Raw genomic sequence first — 16,031 nt, forward strand, 5'->3', positions numbered from 1 at the left:
TTTTTTTCTCGCGTCACATCAAACTGCATCAGTTCAGCTCGGCATTTTCCGTTCAGGATCCGTTTCAAGAGTTAAGAATACGTCGGATACCAAGGAAAAATTAACTGGAGAACGGACGAACATGGCCGAGAAATGATTTTCCATCAATTTCATGTTAGACAGGCTGGCTGATATCACGAAATAGTTTTACACGATCCTCGAAAGCGATCGATCTTTGCTGAAATTGCTTGGCAAAAGGGAGGATCGGTGACTTGGGATTGTCTTAGCCTTCGATCAACCTCTCGGCCAGCAACGCATTACTCTTCCTACCCTTGTTCGCCTTCTTTCCTCGCGTCTCGCCACTTTCCGAACTATCAACTACGGAAATACATATATCTTCCAGTATTGTTCCCGTCCCGGTGCGAACATCTTCGACAGAAGGTACAACTGACCTATTCACTGACCATGCACATAAATCCACTAGGGCGAACCCATCGCGGAATCTGCATCACGTGAGGCAAATTCACCTTCGCGGTATTATTGCAGCTTAATACACGCGACAGAAGGCATTCATTTGCAAGCATAAATATTGGAAAACTTACGAAGGTACGTTACTGGACTGTAGCCTAATCGTGTACAGTAACAATTGAAAAGTGAATTATTTCACGTGATTTTCGTGCATCTGTGTTATATTAAATTTTATTATATTATATTTACTTTAATATTTACTTTATTATTTGTTTTACTATTTTACTTTATTTATTTTATTATTTATTGTGTTATATTAAAAAGTGTCAACTCTTCTACTTTTTTTTACTCCGTCACCAACACCACCGAGGTTTGCTACAAAAGAAATACGCGATAGCACATCAAATCCATTTTGCAACACATCAAAAATAAAACAAGTCAACGTCGTCTGACTTTTCGTACATATTCCATCCTATGCGAGTTCAAGTGTACTGAATGAGAAAGCTGGTCACATTTTTCACTATTTAATTGCGATCTATAAATACTTGTTACAATATTAATATCCGTGCACGTGATTATCTGTCAATATTAATATAATCCTTGGAAAACAAAATTGGAACGTCCGGATCCTTTGAGCGACAGTGTACATACTTCAGATTTAACGTCAACAAGCAGCCCACTGAGGTCTCGTCCGATTTTATTAGCCAGCCGGCCATTTGACTGCCGGTCGATCCACATTTCGCACCCATCGAACGCAGACTTCCGTGTGGTTGACACACGATACCCGCCACTACACTCGCTATAACGTCTAGAGAACTCGGTAGAGCGAAGAGGACGTATAATCCAGCCTGGTTACACGACCACCGCGATTGAAGTTTGATAATTCAGAGTGACTCATCGCCTAACGAAAAATTACACCTTTCGCAGAATTCCTTCTCAGAACGACGAAAGCAAGATTCGGGACGTTAATCGGAAAGTGCTTTGAAGTATTTTGTTCTCTTTTTTTTAATTTAATTTACGATTTCAAAATCATACGCTGTTAACTGTTTGCGCTGGTTAACTGATTGCGGACCATAACGTACACAATAATCCGTTGCTTCCTCTTTGAAGACTTTATATCGTCGGCTACGATGTCACTGGATAGAAATTATTGAGAAGTAATAGATTTATTTTTTGTTTTGCCTGGGTTATACTCTTAGGACTGAGGAAATATTGCAACTTTGGGACGAGAAAGGTTATAAAGAGCGTGAAAGAAAGTGTCCAAAATTTAAAACTGACATCGCGAATATTTCACGAAAAGTTTAATCGATTATTTCTTTTAAACGTTTAACGCAGAATCACGTTGGAATATTTAGAATATTAAAAATCTCGCCAAATCTTAACCCGTTCCTGTTAGAGCAGATTAGGTTGGACGAAAATAACAATTCAAAAGGCATTGCAAATCATGGCTAAGATGGTTGCGTAACGAAAGCAGAGGTGAAAGACCATTGATTGGCAGGGGATAAGCGCGTTGCCATGTGTTTTTATTAATTGGGCAAAAACGAAAACGAAAATTGCAACGTATTCTCGCGGTACGACACGTTTCAATCGGAAATACTTTCCTTTAGCCGGCATTAGACCTTGTATTTTATGCGTAGTGCTATGATTTACGTCACATTACGAATTAAGCGACGGCAATAAGTGACCGTGAAAGATCAGTTTCTTGAGTGGACAGAGACTGATGTGATTAAGCAATTTCATGTTTTTGTCCCAAATCCTGGAAACTATGGAATTAAAATCTCCGTTTCTTTTCTTTTTCCTTTTTTTTTGTTTTGTTCCTACTCACCATCGAAACTGTGACATATCGATTAGCAATGGCATTTAATTTCTAAGTCACGCACTAATGTCGAAAGCTTACACCTCTGTATCTTGCAACTGGAAGAAGGTAATTAGATTAAACAGATTGAAAAGCAGATTTTTACTTGCTGATTTGTAACTTCGTTGTGCTTAAAGTCGTAAGTAGACTGGAGCATATTCTGAATCGTGCACAAGTTCCATAATTTCAAAAATTTTTAAACTCGCGTTCTCCGAAATTTAAAAAGTACATACAAATAGTAATCAGTCGTGAGATTCTGACACTTTTATTTTTAATTTGGTTCTCCTCGTTATATATTTTTTTTTCTTACCGTGTAAATGCTTTAATTAACTTCTTACTTTAATGTGATTAATGATAAGTCATAATTAACTAATGATTAATAATTGACTTGTGTAATTCTGTCAGTCATGAGATTAGATTATATTATATTATAAATTTGTTTTGCCTTGGTGTGTAAATCCGAAAGGAGATGGTTTGTGCAAATGATACAAAGTAAATTTGTTGTGCATAATTCCATCGACAGGACTTAAATTTCATTTCGATTCACTGTGAACCAGTTGCAAGTATACTAATATAACTGTATACTAGTATACTATAACAATAGATAAGAGCTATCGTTATAGCACTCTATTTGTTAATATCGGTATTTATTTAATTTTGATATTTTCGTGCCATCAAATACACAACAAGGAATTGAGAAATATTTTTAAGAATTTTTCAAAAACCGACACCAGAAATTTTTTATCACGTTTTCTAAATCTAAATTCATATAATCAACAGCCTATATTAATACGCGTTTGTAGTGTTAAACTTCCTAAAAAAAAAAGAAAGAACTCCAAGTTCTTAAATTTATGCTTTCATCATTAATATTCATTTACGAACGTGCATCTTTTGTTTTCTCTAACATATAGAGCACTTTTCCGAGCACTCTGCGTGATGTCAACTTTCTACAGAAAAAAAAAAAAAAAAAAAAAACTCCGAGTTCTTAAATTCATGCTTTCGCCATTAATATTTATCCGCGAGCGTGCATCCTTTGTTTTTCTCTGGCACGTAGATATACTTTTTCAAGTGTTCTGCATAACATGAAATTCAGAAACGAAGCGTCGCCATTCCATCCAAACGTGAAAATACTGTACGAGCACGAGTCAAACGTTATTGTTCACGATATAATCACTGAAATATCTCGCGGGATAAACGCGTATCCGTCAGATTTCGCATGCTGGCGTCAGTTATTCAAAATTATTCCGAGTAAACATCCTTCCACGGAGACACGACAAGCGTTAATCATTGGATCGGTGCTCTAAATACCAGGATAATTCTCGAAGATACCACGTCTCACGCCTATGAGATTACTACGTAAAGAGGTCGAGGAAGACCTTGATTGTATTTTTTCTTTTTTTCTTTTTTTTTTTTTTTTTCCTTACGAAAGTTTGCATTTCAAGCGCGCGCCTTCGCGCGTTTTCACACACGCATATCCACTTATTAATCGGCACTTACCCCGAGCCGGACCCGTGTGGGTAACCCACACTTTCGCATCGTTTCACGCAGCCGATCGAACTGTTTCCACATAAAGTGTCTTAACCCAATTCCCCGGAACCGATCGCGAGGGGTTGAAAGCGCGCGATTGGCCGGATTTGCTTCGTTTCGAGCCGATATCGGGCATAGATTGGCTAAACGGCACCCCACTCTATTCTTGGATCGGCTGACTCAACAAGCCGATGTATAACGTCAGACGATCGAACGGCGGGCCACGTGATCAAATTTACAATGATTTTTTAAAATCGACTTTTGTATAAAAGGACCGCCGGCCGGCACATCTAGCATAAGCTTACCTGCTTTCAAGAAGTAAACGAGCAACTCACAACCCAATCAACATGTTCAAGTTGGTAAGAACAATATTATATTTTCATACTATATTTGCTTCCGTTACTGTACTCGGCTCGGGTAAGACCCCGGATTCGAAATCGAGCGAACGAAACGAGCGATTTCACTTGGGACAGACGAATGTACTATGTACACGTATTATAATGGTTCGGCGGTGTACATAATGACGATGTACACAAAGATCCAAAAATCATAGTGGTATAAGTCTTCTACTTCTCGTTTTCATAAAATTATGTTTTACCATTATTATTGCTTTCTTAGGTTCTAAAATGAAGTATTGCTATTTCTCAGTTGTGAATAATTGTTAGAACAATATATATTAAAACATATACGTGTGTATGTTTTATATATATATATATATATATATATATATATATATATATGTAATCATAGTACATATGACATTATGTAACAATATTGTGTTGTTACAATAGTTAGAACAATAATTGGCAATAATTATATATATATATATTGTATTGTAACAATATTGTGTTGTTACAACAGTTAGAACAATAATTGACCATGCAGAACCTTCGAAAATGTTGTTAACTCGAATTACGAAAATTTGGGCTTGCGCCACTATGATTCTCAGCCCTTCGTACATACACGCTTCGAGAAAATGCTAGAAGCTCGAAGAGACAGTACAAAAGACGTCGGTGCTTTCAAGTGAGAGTAGAATATTAAGTTTATGAGATACGATTTTTATATATTAGTTTAGACAACTGTCTCTAATCTAGAGACTCTAATCTAGAGAACCCTCGTTTCCACGATCACTAACTTAGTATCTCCACTTATAAATTTTTATACTTGGTACATCTGAGAGACAAGGGATACTGATCAGTAAACGTTTAGACTTTCTACCTTCATCAACACTAGAACCACCTAGAAACGATCAAAGTGATTTGTAATTTCCCATAGAAATTCCGTAATATTTGCAGCAGTGTAGTTTTAGAAACTTTGTTAGTGAAATCCTATGTTCTTCATTGTGTTATAAAAATTCTTTCCTTGCTCCTTGCACTTTCATTTCTCTGCTGCAAAGTTTACACTTTGGCCAGTGGTAGTTCCAGCGTTGAACTGAAGCACATCCTCATCTGGTAACTCGTAAACAGGACTACGACTGCGTACATAAACTATAAACGTAGTTTTCTGAAAATTGTACAGCACGGTATTCATCGTTCAACTAAGTTTCTCTACTCGAAAATTCTCTTCCGAGCGTGAAACGGGATCTGTCGTGGGTGAATCAGCCTTCTTGTCTAATTTGCATATTCAGCACGCGTTCGCGCGGCCGAATCATCCGATCGGATCGTTCCGATCGGGACAGAACGCCGGCGAGGAAAATTCCTCCGTTCACTTCGCTCTTCTTTCATCGGTTCCCGCGGCGAGCGCGAGAAGTATCGCGCCGTGACCTTTCCACGCGCATACATCGGCGTGGTCGCATGCACGTTCACTCGAACGGACACACCACTGTTTCCGTCCGGTCCGCAAAAATCTCTCTCCGCCAGCGAGCGAAACCACTGAACCATGCATACTGTTGGCCAACTCTGTTCGAACGCAGCCGGACAATATGGAATGCGGCCTACGCCACGGACACTCGCGCTCGCTTTTTCCCCTCCTTTCGACTCGCTGCCGATCTCGCGTGTTCGCCCGATCGCGTGCTACACGTCTATGACACTTGCTTTACGCCATTTCATCCTGAACTCGTTTGTCTTCTTGCTCGATGCACGGCACAATTGGCGAGATACGGGTTCAAAGAGTGGCATCGATATTTGATAGATTTTCGACTGAGTTTCTTTGAACACTTCAGATCGAGATTAATAGTACTTTCAGTTCTTTTTTTTTTTTTTTTTCTTTTTTAAGCTATAAACAATACTGTTGGTTTAAGTTAGGTTTGGTACTTTTAGTTTTCTTTTTTTTTTAAATTTTTTAACGATAGCTGCTGGTTTTGAAAAAATTTCGAGAAATCGTAAAGGAATATAGACAGAAGTATAGAAACGAATTATTTCAGAACATTTAATTTAAAAAACCGATTTTTATATTGGTTTCACAATATTAATATATCTTGTAATATGTACTTGCAAAGAAGTGGAATGAGACCGTAGCAGTTGATCATAAATATTTGTTCGATCCGTGAAACAATGTTAATCGAATACAAATTTATTTCAAATCCACGATTAATGTATATCCGTTAGGTACATATCATACCTAGTATTAAAGTTTCAGAAAAAGATTCATAGATCAGTTCATTGTTCAATCTTCGAAAGATTCTCGAAAAGTGGATCTCCACTGGCACTCGAGAAACCGTAACTCACTCGAAAACAATTCGACCCCTTCCACCCCTCCCACCTTCACCCTTCCGGTATCGTGTCACCAAGGAGAATCATCCTTCCTTTTAATATCCTCCGCTTCGACGATTCCAAGGACCCCTCGTAAACAAATACGGGTCTCGATTACGGCTTAACGCGATCAAAGCGCCCGTCTCCGTTTCCACGTAATCGCCGGCGGATTAACACCAGCTTCCCCCGTGGGAAAATCTCGCGAGAGACGGTTCGAAGCGGAGGCTACTGTTTCGAACCGACATTGTCTCTCGAATTAGACAGACGGCTGCACTCTGCTACGACGATTAGCTACGAAAGAAGATAAGAAACGACAGAAGGGGGGCCGTAGCTCGAGGAAAGGTCTGAGGAGGGGTGGTTTGAGGGTCGACGAAAGAAAGAGCTAAAGGAATCGCACGTGCTGTTTTTCCCACAGGCTGTTCTCGTCGCCATCCTGGCTGTCGCTACCGCTGCCCCTGGAGGTCTCACCGGCATCGTCGCTGACCACGGACTCGCCCCGATCCACGCTCCCGTGGTCGTCGCGCACGCTCCAGCTCCCGTGGCCATCGCGCACGCTGCTCCAGTTGCCCATGTGATTGCCCAGCCTGTTGCCCCCATCGTCCGCACCGCTCCCATCGTCACCAAGTCTGTGGTGGCTCATGCTCCCCTGCCCCTTCTCGCTGCCCATAGCTTGCATTAAATGACAAACTGACAACCCTATCTTACCACCACCAAATCACGACGAGACAATCCCACCCACCCCTCTCACCGTCCACCCACACCCGTCCACCCCCTGGAAAACACGTACACTCAATCCCTCTAATTTCTCGTTAAAATCGTCCGCCACCCGAGAGAAAAACGAACAAGGAAAATCGAAGAACGAGAGCACGAAGGGAAGGACAGATCAGAGAAAAGAAAACTCGAGGATGGAACGAGAAAATCAAATCTCCTGGCCATCTCACCATCGAGACGACGTCCGCCCACCAGGTTCGGCCGGACTCTTCCCTTTCGGCGACCATCCGCGATTCTGAGATCATCGACGTAATTCGGACCACCGCATCTCAATCATTGCACCATCATCCAGGATCCCTTCCCCCTTTGGTCATATGGAATTTTAATAAAATTTTATTTAAAAAAAAAGAACACGAAACAAACAAACGAAACGGACAACACGATTCGTACCTTTCACCCCAGCCTCGCGCCATCCTACGTTCTCGCCCGTCTCGCGCGCGATTTTCCAATTTCTCTTGGACCAAGAGGAAAGAGTCGTCGAGACTAAGGGGTCGCAGTCGGTGACAATTTGTCAACGATCGCGAGCGTTTACCTCCTTCTCTCCGGCGAACATACATCCCCGGAGAGAAGACACGTGTAAGGATGTTCACGTTCACAATCGCAGACGAACGCCGTCGTAACGTGCAGACGACCGCGTAAACTTCAGCAGCTCGATCGTACCACGGCTTTCGCAAACGTTCCTGCATGAATCTTCCGACCGTTTTACGACCATCGTAAACTCCCCCTTGGTTTCTCCTTTTGAATTTTCCACCCTTCGTCTTACTAGAGTCTGGTAAACACTATCGAGCTTCGTGCCGTCCTCCTCCCATCGTTTTCGTCGTTCGCGATACGCTCGAAACTCGAGTCGTACGGTGATTGTCGACCGTATCGCGGATTTTACAGCCGATGCAAGTCGAGTTTCGACGTCGAAATTAGCCGGCTAAGGGGATCACGTGCAATTGGTCACAAGTTGTTACAGCTATCTCATATTTTACTTTAGAGTACAGTGGTTTATTTCAAATTGCATATAAAAATCGCATTCGTCGCGCGATCGACGCCCTTGTTTTAGTTTGTTTCGAGATTATTAAGAACGGTTCCATAGCTGGAGAGGCTGGGCTCGTTTCATTATCAGTAGAAGTAGTATCCTGGGTGGTACCATTTGTAGCTATGAGCGTAAGACAATGGCAAAGTTGCAGTATGGAGAGGCAACACCTTCACGTAGGGGTGCGAGTAGACCAGCGGGGATGAGATCACTGGTGGCACTGGAGCCGGCGCTGCGTAAACTGCCAAAATGGCCACGGCCAACAAAAGGATCTGTATGGATAAGAGAAACGTGTTATTTTCCTTTCTCTGCTCTCTGCCGTCTAGAGAGTAACATTCCTCTCTTGTAATAATAGTCCTTCTCTATTATTACTTATCTCTATCAGTAGTCGGAAACGTTATTCGTAACATTTCGATTTCATTGATAATTTGTGACACTTTCATTTCACATAGAGACATTTACGAGACACATTTACGTTGAGATCGCTATTAAAAGTTAAATTGCACTGATTACGATGAAAATGGGATTTTCTGAAATCAATTGAATGTAACTGCAAAATTATGGCCAAACTATTTCTTTATTGAAGAGTATTGCCGATGGGGTTGGCAAAATGATCGAATTTTGGTTAAATGAATATACAACATTCTTTTTCAAGTAAGTGGAATGAATGTCACGAGTGACGTAAGTTATGAACTTTTTTATGTAAAATTCACACGTTTAATTTTATTTTTAATTGTGCTAAATTTAATTAAACTTAATTGTATTATGTTTACGAAGGTAACGATGCTCACTTATGCTTCTTTGCATCTATCCGCCAGAGATTTATTTACATCTGCTAATACAGGAAGAAATTTAAAAAAAAAAAGAATTTTAAAGAAAAATTCTATCCGAAAGTTTAAACGAAATAAATCTAATAAAGGAAATTCTAAATTTTATGAAATAAATGTTCATTATTTGAATTATTACAGGAGTATATGGAAATAAATTATTCTATGTATAAATTAATGTTCGAATATACTTATAGCTTTGCAAATATGTGTCACTCAATAATTTATGTACTCGTGCGACTTGAGCTGCGTTTACATAGGCAACTTTTGATTGTGAATCAATTTTAAATTATTCAAATCACTCGTGTAAATTGAAACGAGTTTCAAGCAGAAATAATTCCATTCCTATATCTGACTGAAGGATCTACGATCCATTTAAAACTGACAGTTTTCAAATATCGCACGTATATATGTCGATTATTAATAATGATCAAGTTACAAAATTTATAGAAGTAATTGCACTAAAATGGACTGTTATTTACATCCTTAATGTTCGCCATGCAACTAAGTAAAGAAACTCTGATTTACTCGAGTAAGTGAACTGTATTTAACGTGGAATATATACATAAAACTGTCAATCTCGTCTGTAAAAGCAAAGTAAGATGGCGGTAATTAACTAATTTATCAACTACAGTACAACGAAATGGATTTTTAAACGAGTTAGTCTCTCGAAAGGAAAAATAGATAATATTGTTACTATCGACGACCAGGTATTAAATTTATCATTGCAGCGAGATTGCAAGTGATAGATATAAATGCGTATTGCTGGTAATAATGTGCATTGGCCGAGCTCGTGTCTGATCCTAGACGATCCACTTTCACTTGCTTCCTCGTATCTTCTTCCTCATCACTTGTCTCAACAAATACTTAACCACAGACTGGTTTTCAACAAGTCTGTGGTTAATAATAAGTTTTCACACGAAATTTCGAATGCTATATTGAATAAAAATTATTTAAATTGACAGCAAATTTAAGGACAATTGTAACTATCGACTTATTTCGCCATTTCTCGCATTAAGAAGGAGTTTAAACTATTCCAATAGAAAAATTATTGTCTGTAATTTATTATTTTTATATTATGATTACAAGTGTATATTGGAAGTTAGTGTAATTATCAAGATCGACGTCAAAAGTAATTAAATAATTTTAACGAGATACAGTATTTGAGTTGAATCACTATTTTACTGTTTTACTACATTACATTGTTATAAGACTTTATCATTCGTCAGAAAATATCAAAATCGATTATCGATCCTGATTGTCTGTACTCTAATTAATTTCGGAATATCATTTTAATTCCTATTCTGTATTTTATCCGATAAATATATTTTCCAAAATTAACTCTAAACCTATCAAAGTCGACGGAGCATTTAATTCACAATTTTTCTTATAGAAATTTCATAGATTCACAACGATATATATTTTTTTCTTTTTTTGGATTTGAACGACTCCTCGTAAAATAAATGAATGAAAAGTTATACTCTTTATCGTACCATGCATTTAATTTGTCTAACGCAAGTTTTATATTTAGTTCTAGTCGATACTCCAAAAAGTACCCTATCTTGTTAAATATCGAACTTCTACTTGACACAGTTGTACAATTGAGAGTTAGTCGTGCAAAGAGCTTAAAAAAATTTTGTTTCGAGCCACCATCTCCGCCATATTTTAACAAAAATCCCACAATTAAGTAACGAGTATCCTTCACCGTGACAAACATTCAAACCGTCCCTTGCCACCTCACCCCCACCCGTACGTGTAGTAAATAAGAGCATATAGGATATAGTATGATGGATATACTTGCCAGCTTGAACATGTTAAACGTTTTATCGGCTTTTCCGTTGGCAAACACGAAGGGTACGCGAATCGATACTACTGTTAGCTCTACGGAAATCGAACTCTTTATATACACGTGCCGAAAGCTGTGTCATCTTCATTGTTCGATCCCACTCTGCACTCCCGCGCGCCTCCTCTGTAGCCTTGATCGTTCCCCGTTAATCCGTATCCGCGAATCGAGCGATTTTTCTCGTCTTACCCTTCTTCGCGGAGATCCGGAGATTAGCCGGTTAGCCGGTTTCTCTGCGTTAGAAATATGCAAGACAGGGGGGGGAGGGGGGTGGAGGAGGGAGAGCAGAGGGAGAGCCGGAAGTAACCGAGCCGATGGGAACGCCACCAACGTAGATCGGTATCGGCTGGACGCTGATTTATAGAAGGACTCCTCGACGCCGACAACGACGAACGGTCGCGTTCGTTTAATCGAAGGACGCGTGATATCCGCGCGGCGCGAACCTTTTCTGATTAAAATCGAACGGAAGGTCCTTCGTATCTCGGAGTCTCTTCGCCCAAAGTGACGGCGCAAGCCCATATCCGCTAATGGACGTTTCTAGATCGTTGTTCGGAACGTGCTCTCGAGTTGAACAGAGGCGTGCAAGGATGAGCGAGCACCGTTCAATTAACGGGGACAAGGAAAAAACGTCTTCGCCGAGACTTCTTTGATCACTCTGCCGCTTCCTTTGCTGTGAAAAGACTCCCTTTGCACCCCGAACTGGGTGCACCCCGGACTGGTCCGTAGTTTGCCGACTTTGGGCGCGCTGCTCCTGTAACGAGCGCTCCGCGAGGATGGTGTAGATTTGTATAGGGGAGAGAAGCTTCTGTGGATATGCTCGCGTGAAATTTTGAGAGCGCGCTGGACTTTTGCGACGAGGTGAATAACTATTTGTACACTCGCCAGGCGGGAAATTCGGCGACCTTAGACAATGGAAAATGAACATTTTATCGAACTGTCGTTTATTGTGCAAAAAAATTGAGAAGTGATTTTCTTTTATAAATTTTAATATCTAACGTTTCACGTTTTTACTATATGTAATTATTAAACATTATTAAACGAAGAAACGATGTTAGATTTCAAGTAAAATTAACTCAGACTTACACTTTCTTTATTGATAGATTTGTAATTGATAAATTAGGTATTTCGTTAACTAATTTTTCGTAATAATATCCAGTGAAAGAACCAAATGTTTCTCGAATCCCTCATAAATACTTAAAAAAACAAAATGTATCGAAAGTACATCTGAAACTTTTACAAGTACTATAACAAGTACTTATAACTATTTAAATAAGATATGTTAAATAAAATAAATATATAACATATATTTTAAGTCAATATGCTAATATTATATTTAGTACTGTATTTAAATAAAATCAAGAAGTGAAACACGGTTCTAATCTGATAAACATATTTATTCTAACATATTTTAAGTAAATATACTAAAATAATATAATATATAACATACATTTTAAGTCAATATACTAATATTATATTTAGTACTGTATTTAAATAAAATCAAGAAGTGAAACACGGTTCTAATCTGATAAACATATTTGTTCTATACCTACTGCATATGAGAAATAAGAAATGATTAATTTTCATACAAAATAATATTTATTCGATTATGTAATTTGTTCTCGACAAAGAATAGAAATAATTAGACGTAATGTTTGTGGGGTAGTAATAACGTTAATGGCTTTCTGTTTAGTTTATAACTTTAATAAGCTTATAATAATGCGCTCGAGCGAACTTTTAGAGCCTGATTACTACTTTTAAGAGATTCAATCTACTCGAACGTCAAAGTACACACAACTACAAGCACGTGTGTATCAAAATTTGAAACCAGCATTATAATCTGTGAACATTGTCCTGTATTTTTTACATTTTTTTTTTTCGAAAATTGAGAACGTAACTGCTCTTTTCTATCGTGTTTAAAATTAATTAACTTCAAGTCGAGTTGATGAATCTCGAGAACGAAATACTACAAGTCAAAAAGTTTTATTCTATATTTCTCTCCTACTTTTTTTTTTTCTTTCTTTTCTGTGAAGGATCATCCCCTACGTGTTATTCCACCCTGTATATCTTTTTTCAATACTTTTTGTCAGGAGGAAACCCGATAAACCGAGAAAGAGTGTCTAGAATTGATTTACTATCATTATATATATTAAAAAGTTATCAAAACTATTTGTATATCATTTATTTATATTAAAGTTTATATGATCTCGCAGCGAGTGTAATTAAAAAAATACTCCATTCTATGTTGTAAAATACTTAATTAAACTATAATACTTTATATTAAAATACTCAAGTTAAAAAAATACTTAATTTTATATTGTATCTTACTCTTTGTGACTATCATTGCATTATTCCTTGAAATTTATAGTATAAGTATAGTATATACTGTTCGAAAATTTCTTTAATCGGACAGTCGTGCCACTCTATTATTTCAGATAATACAGCTGAGGCTTTATAATATCATACGCGCATAGATACAAAAGTTTTCAATTTTATCAATTCTGCAAATAAAAAGAAAAATATTGAAACGATTCAGTACAGAACTAATTCCTGAAAATGACAGGTGCGTAATCATGGAAGATCGCAACAATCAACTGTAAAAAAAAAAAAGGAACCACGAAGCACGAAGCTAGGGGTGAAATTCTCTGTCGGATTTAAAGGCATCGAACGAGGTTGCTTAATAAATTCTTAGCGAACGACACCTTATCTAGGCAAGGCTCGTTTCGCAGACCGCGATACGGGAATGTTGAATTGCCATTGCGTCGTGTAAAAATCACTTTGCTATACATATACATTCTTACGCAGCAGCCGCGCCCGTCCAAGCGTGACGGAGCCGAGTATCTTTCGAAACTGACGGTAGAACATAGATTTCCATAATGAAGGCACGAAAAAAAACCGAACGGTTACGTTTCGTGCCACACAATCCCACGTCCATGTGGACGTAACCTTGTGTCGCAGCGTCGTAAAATCACGATCACTTCGTGATTGATAAACAATGGTACTCGCTCGTGCTCGAGTACGCAAGGAAATTTTAACGCTTTCTTCGTGCAGTGTGTCTCGTTGGTTAAATACAGAAAAAAAAAAAAAACTACATGTTTGAGAAACGTGGCCAATTTGAGATTTAATTTTATGGAAACGTTGAAACGATTGATTAGAAGAGTTTCGTGCAGTGGTTTCAGTACGTACGATCTTGCAAGTTTTCATTGACAAAGTTTGAAATGCACGTACGTGTGTACGTGTGTATGTACAAACGTGTGTATATCGCGATCGACAATAATAAATTGAAATGTAATATCCAATAAGTTAAAGTTCATCTTGGGATTGCAGGTGATTTTTATTTAAACGAACTATTTACTTTGTGGTTTGTTATTTGTTCTACTTGGAATAGGCGTTTTGTATAGAATCGAAAATGAAAATTAATTGACAATTAAAAGAAAATTAAGATACTTACAAAACAAGTAGCTGTCAAATAACCTACTCAAAGTATACCGATTCTCGTTCTGAGTTAAAGAGCTTTCAAATGTACAAAATTGAATTACAATATTATTTGTAATAATACGTTCAAGAAAAAAAAAAAGAAAGAAAAAAATTCCGAGCAATTACTAATATTGATTCGTCGACCCACAGGTTTCTGGCTATCTGGTGGCCGCTGAAGTGTCAAATAACAAAGAGGCGGGCTCGCATGATGATCGTGGTGATCTGGTTTATCGCCCTGACGACCACATCGCCGTGGCTGCTTTTCTTCGATCTGGTGGCGATTTACGACGACGATCCGAACCTGAGGCTCTGCCTGGAGGTGTGGCCGCACCCCGAGGACGGCACCCTCTTCTTCCTGATCGGCAATCTAACGTTGTGCTACGTCCTCCCCACGATACTGATCTCACTCTGCTACATTCTGATCTGGATCAAAGTATGGCGACGGCACATCCCGTCCGACACGAAGGACGCCCAGATGGAGAGGATACAGCAGAAGTCGAAGGTGAAGGTGGTGAAGATGCTGGTGGTCGTCGTGATCCTGTTCGTGCTGTCGTGGCTGCCTCTCTACGTGATCTTCACGGTGATCAAACTCGGTGGTGGCGTAGCCGAGAGGGAGGACGAGATCCTGCCGATGGCCACGCCGATCGCCCAATGGCTCGGCGCCAGTAACTCCTGCATCAACCCGATCCTGTACGCTTTCTTCAACAAGAAATACCGTCGTGGCTTCGTCGCGATCCTCAAGAGCGGACGCTGCTGCGGCAAGATCAGGTACTACGAGACGGTGGCCATGATGTCATCGTCGACCAGCATGAGGAAGTCATCGTACTACGTCAACAACAACAACAACAACTCGTCGACCAGGCGAACGTTCCACGGGCCGCCGGTGCACCAGGAGAGCAACGTTTCGTACATATTCAATCACACCGGCGTTTAAATTAGCAAGCACCGCATGGGAGATTTGATGTTCGGGTATTCCGAGGCTGACTGCCCGGAACGGGCTTCATACAGTGAGCCGGTCCGAGATTCTGGGTCACGCGTGATCGTCACGATTGTCACTCGGATCGGAAGCCGCCGATTACGGAGTAATCCAACCATGGAAGCACGTTGTTCACCCGCGTTCATCGTCACCGTCGTCACACACCCTCGTCTCGTCTCTTCTTCCCCTACTCATTTCTGTCTCCGCCTGTCGGTCGCAACTTTCCATCGCGATCGAACATCCATGTTGTCCAATCAGCCAATTGTCAACGCGGGAAACAACGATTTCTCTCGAAATCCGTCGTTTTTTCTTATCGTCCCGCACAACGTGTGCGATCGTAATTTTCTTGGAAACGGCGCGAACGATGTATCTCGCCATTTTTTTTTTTTTTTTATTTTTTCGAACGGATCTCGACGCGCCGTTGTCACGGATCCCTTCTTTGCTTCGGGGTATATCCGGACCGGGCGCGAGACACTCTTTCACATTTACTCGACCGAAGAAGAAGAACTGCGGCGCGTGGATACTCACGTCGAGGTGCTCGGATACTTCGGGGGCTTTCTCCCCCTCCCTTTTTTTTTTTTTTTTTTTTTTTTTTTTTTT

At 39.6% G+C, this 16,031-nt stretch overlaps 2 protein-coding genes across 2 annotated transcripts in view; both read left to right on the forward strand.

The window, feature by feature from the left end:
• Nucleotides 1–16,025, forward strand: part of LOC122529516 (neuropeptide SIFamide receptor-like) — a 93,343-nt gene extending 77,318 nt beyond the window's left edge. The window contains exon 3 of the mRNA XM_043655721.1: nt 14,606–16,025. Within this exon, the coding sequence (XP_043511656.1) occupies nt 14,606–15,389 (784 nt within the window). The 3' untranslated portion in view covers nt 15,390–16,025. The remainder of the gene's footprint in view (nt 1–14,605) is intronic.
• Nucleotides 4,083–7,665, forward strand: LOC122529517 (larval cuticle protein F1-like). The gene is made up of 2 exons (XM_043655722.1): nt 4,083–4,188; nt 6,935–7,665. Exons 1-2 carry the CDS (start codon nt 4,177–4,179, stop codon nt 7,196–7,198), a joined length of 276 nt encoding a protein of 91 aa, XP_043511657.1. The 5' UTR covers nt 4,083–4,176; the 3' UTR covers nt 7,199–7,665.
• Nucleotides 16,026–16,031: the final 6 nt, after the last annotated feature.

This window comes from Frieseomelitta varia, unplaced genomic scaffold (assembly GCF_011392965.1).
Source record: "Frieseomelitta varia isolate USP_RPSP 00005682 unplaced genomic scaffold, Fvar_1.2 scaffold_291, whole genome shotgun sequence".
Taxonomy (NCBI): domain Eukaryota; kingdom Metazoa; phylum Arthropoda; class Insecta; order Hymenoptera; family Apidae; genus Frieseomelitta; species Frieseomelitta varia.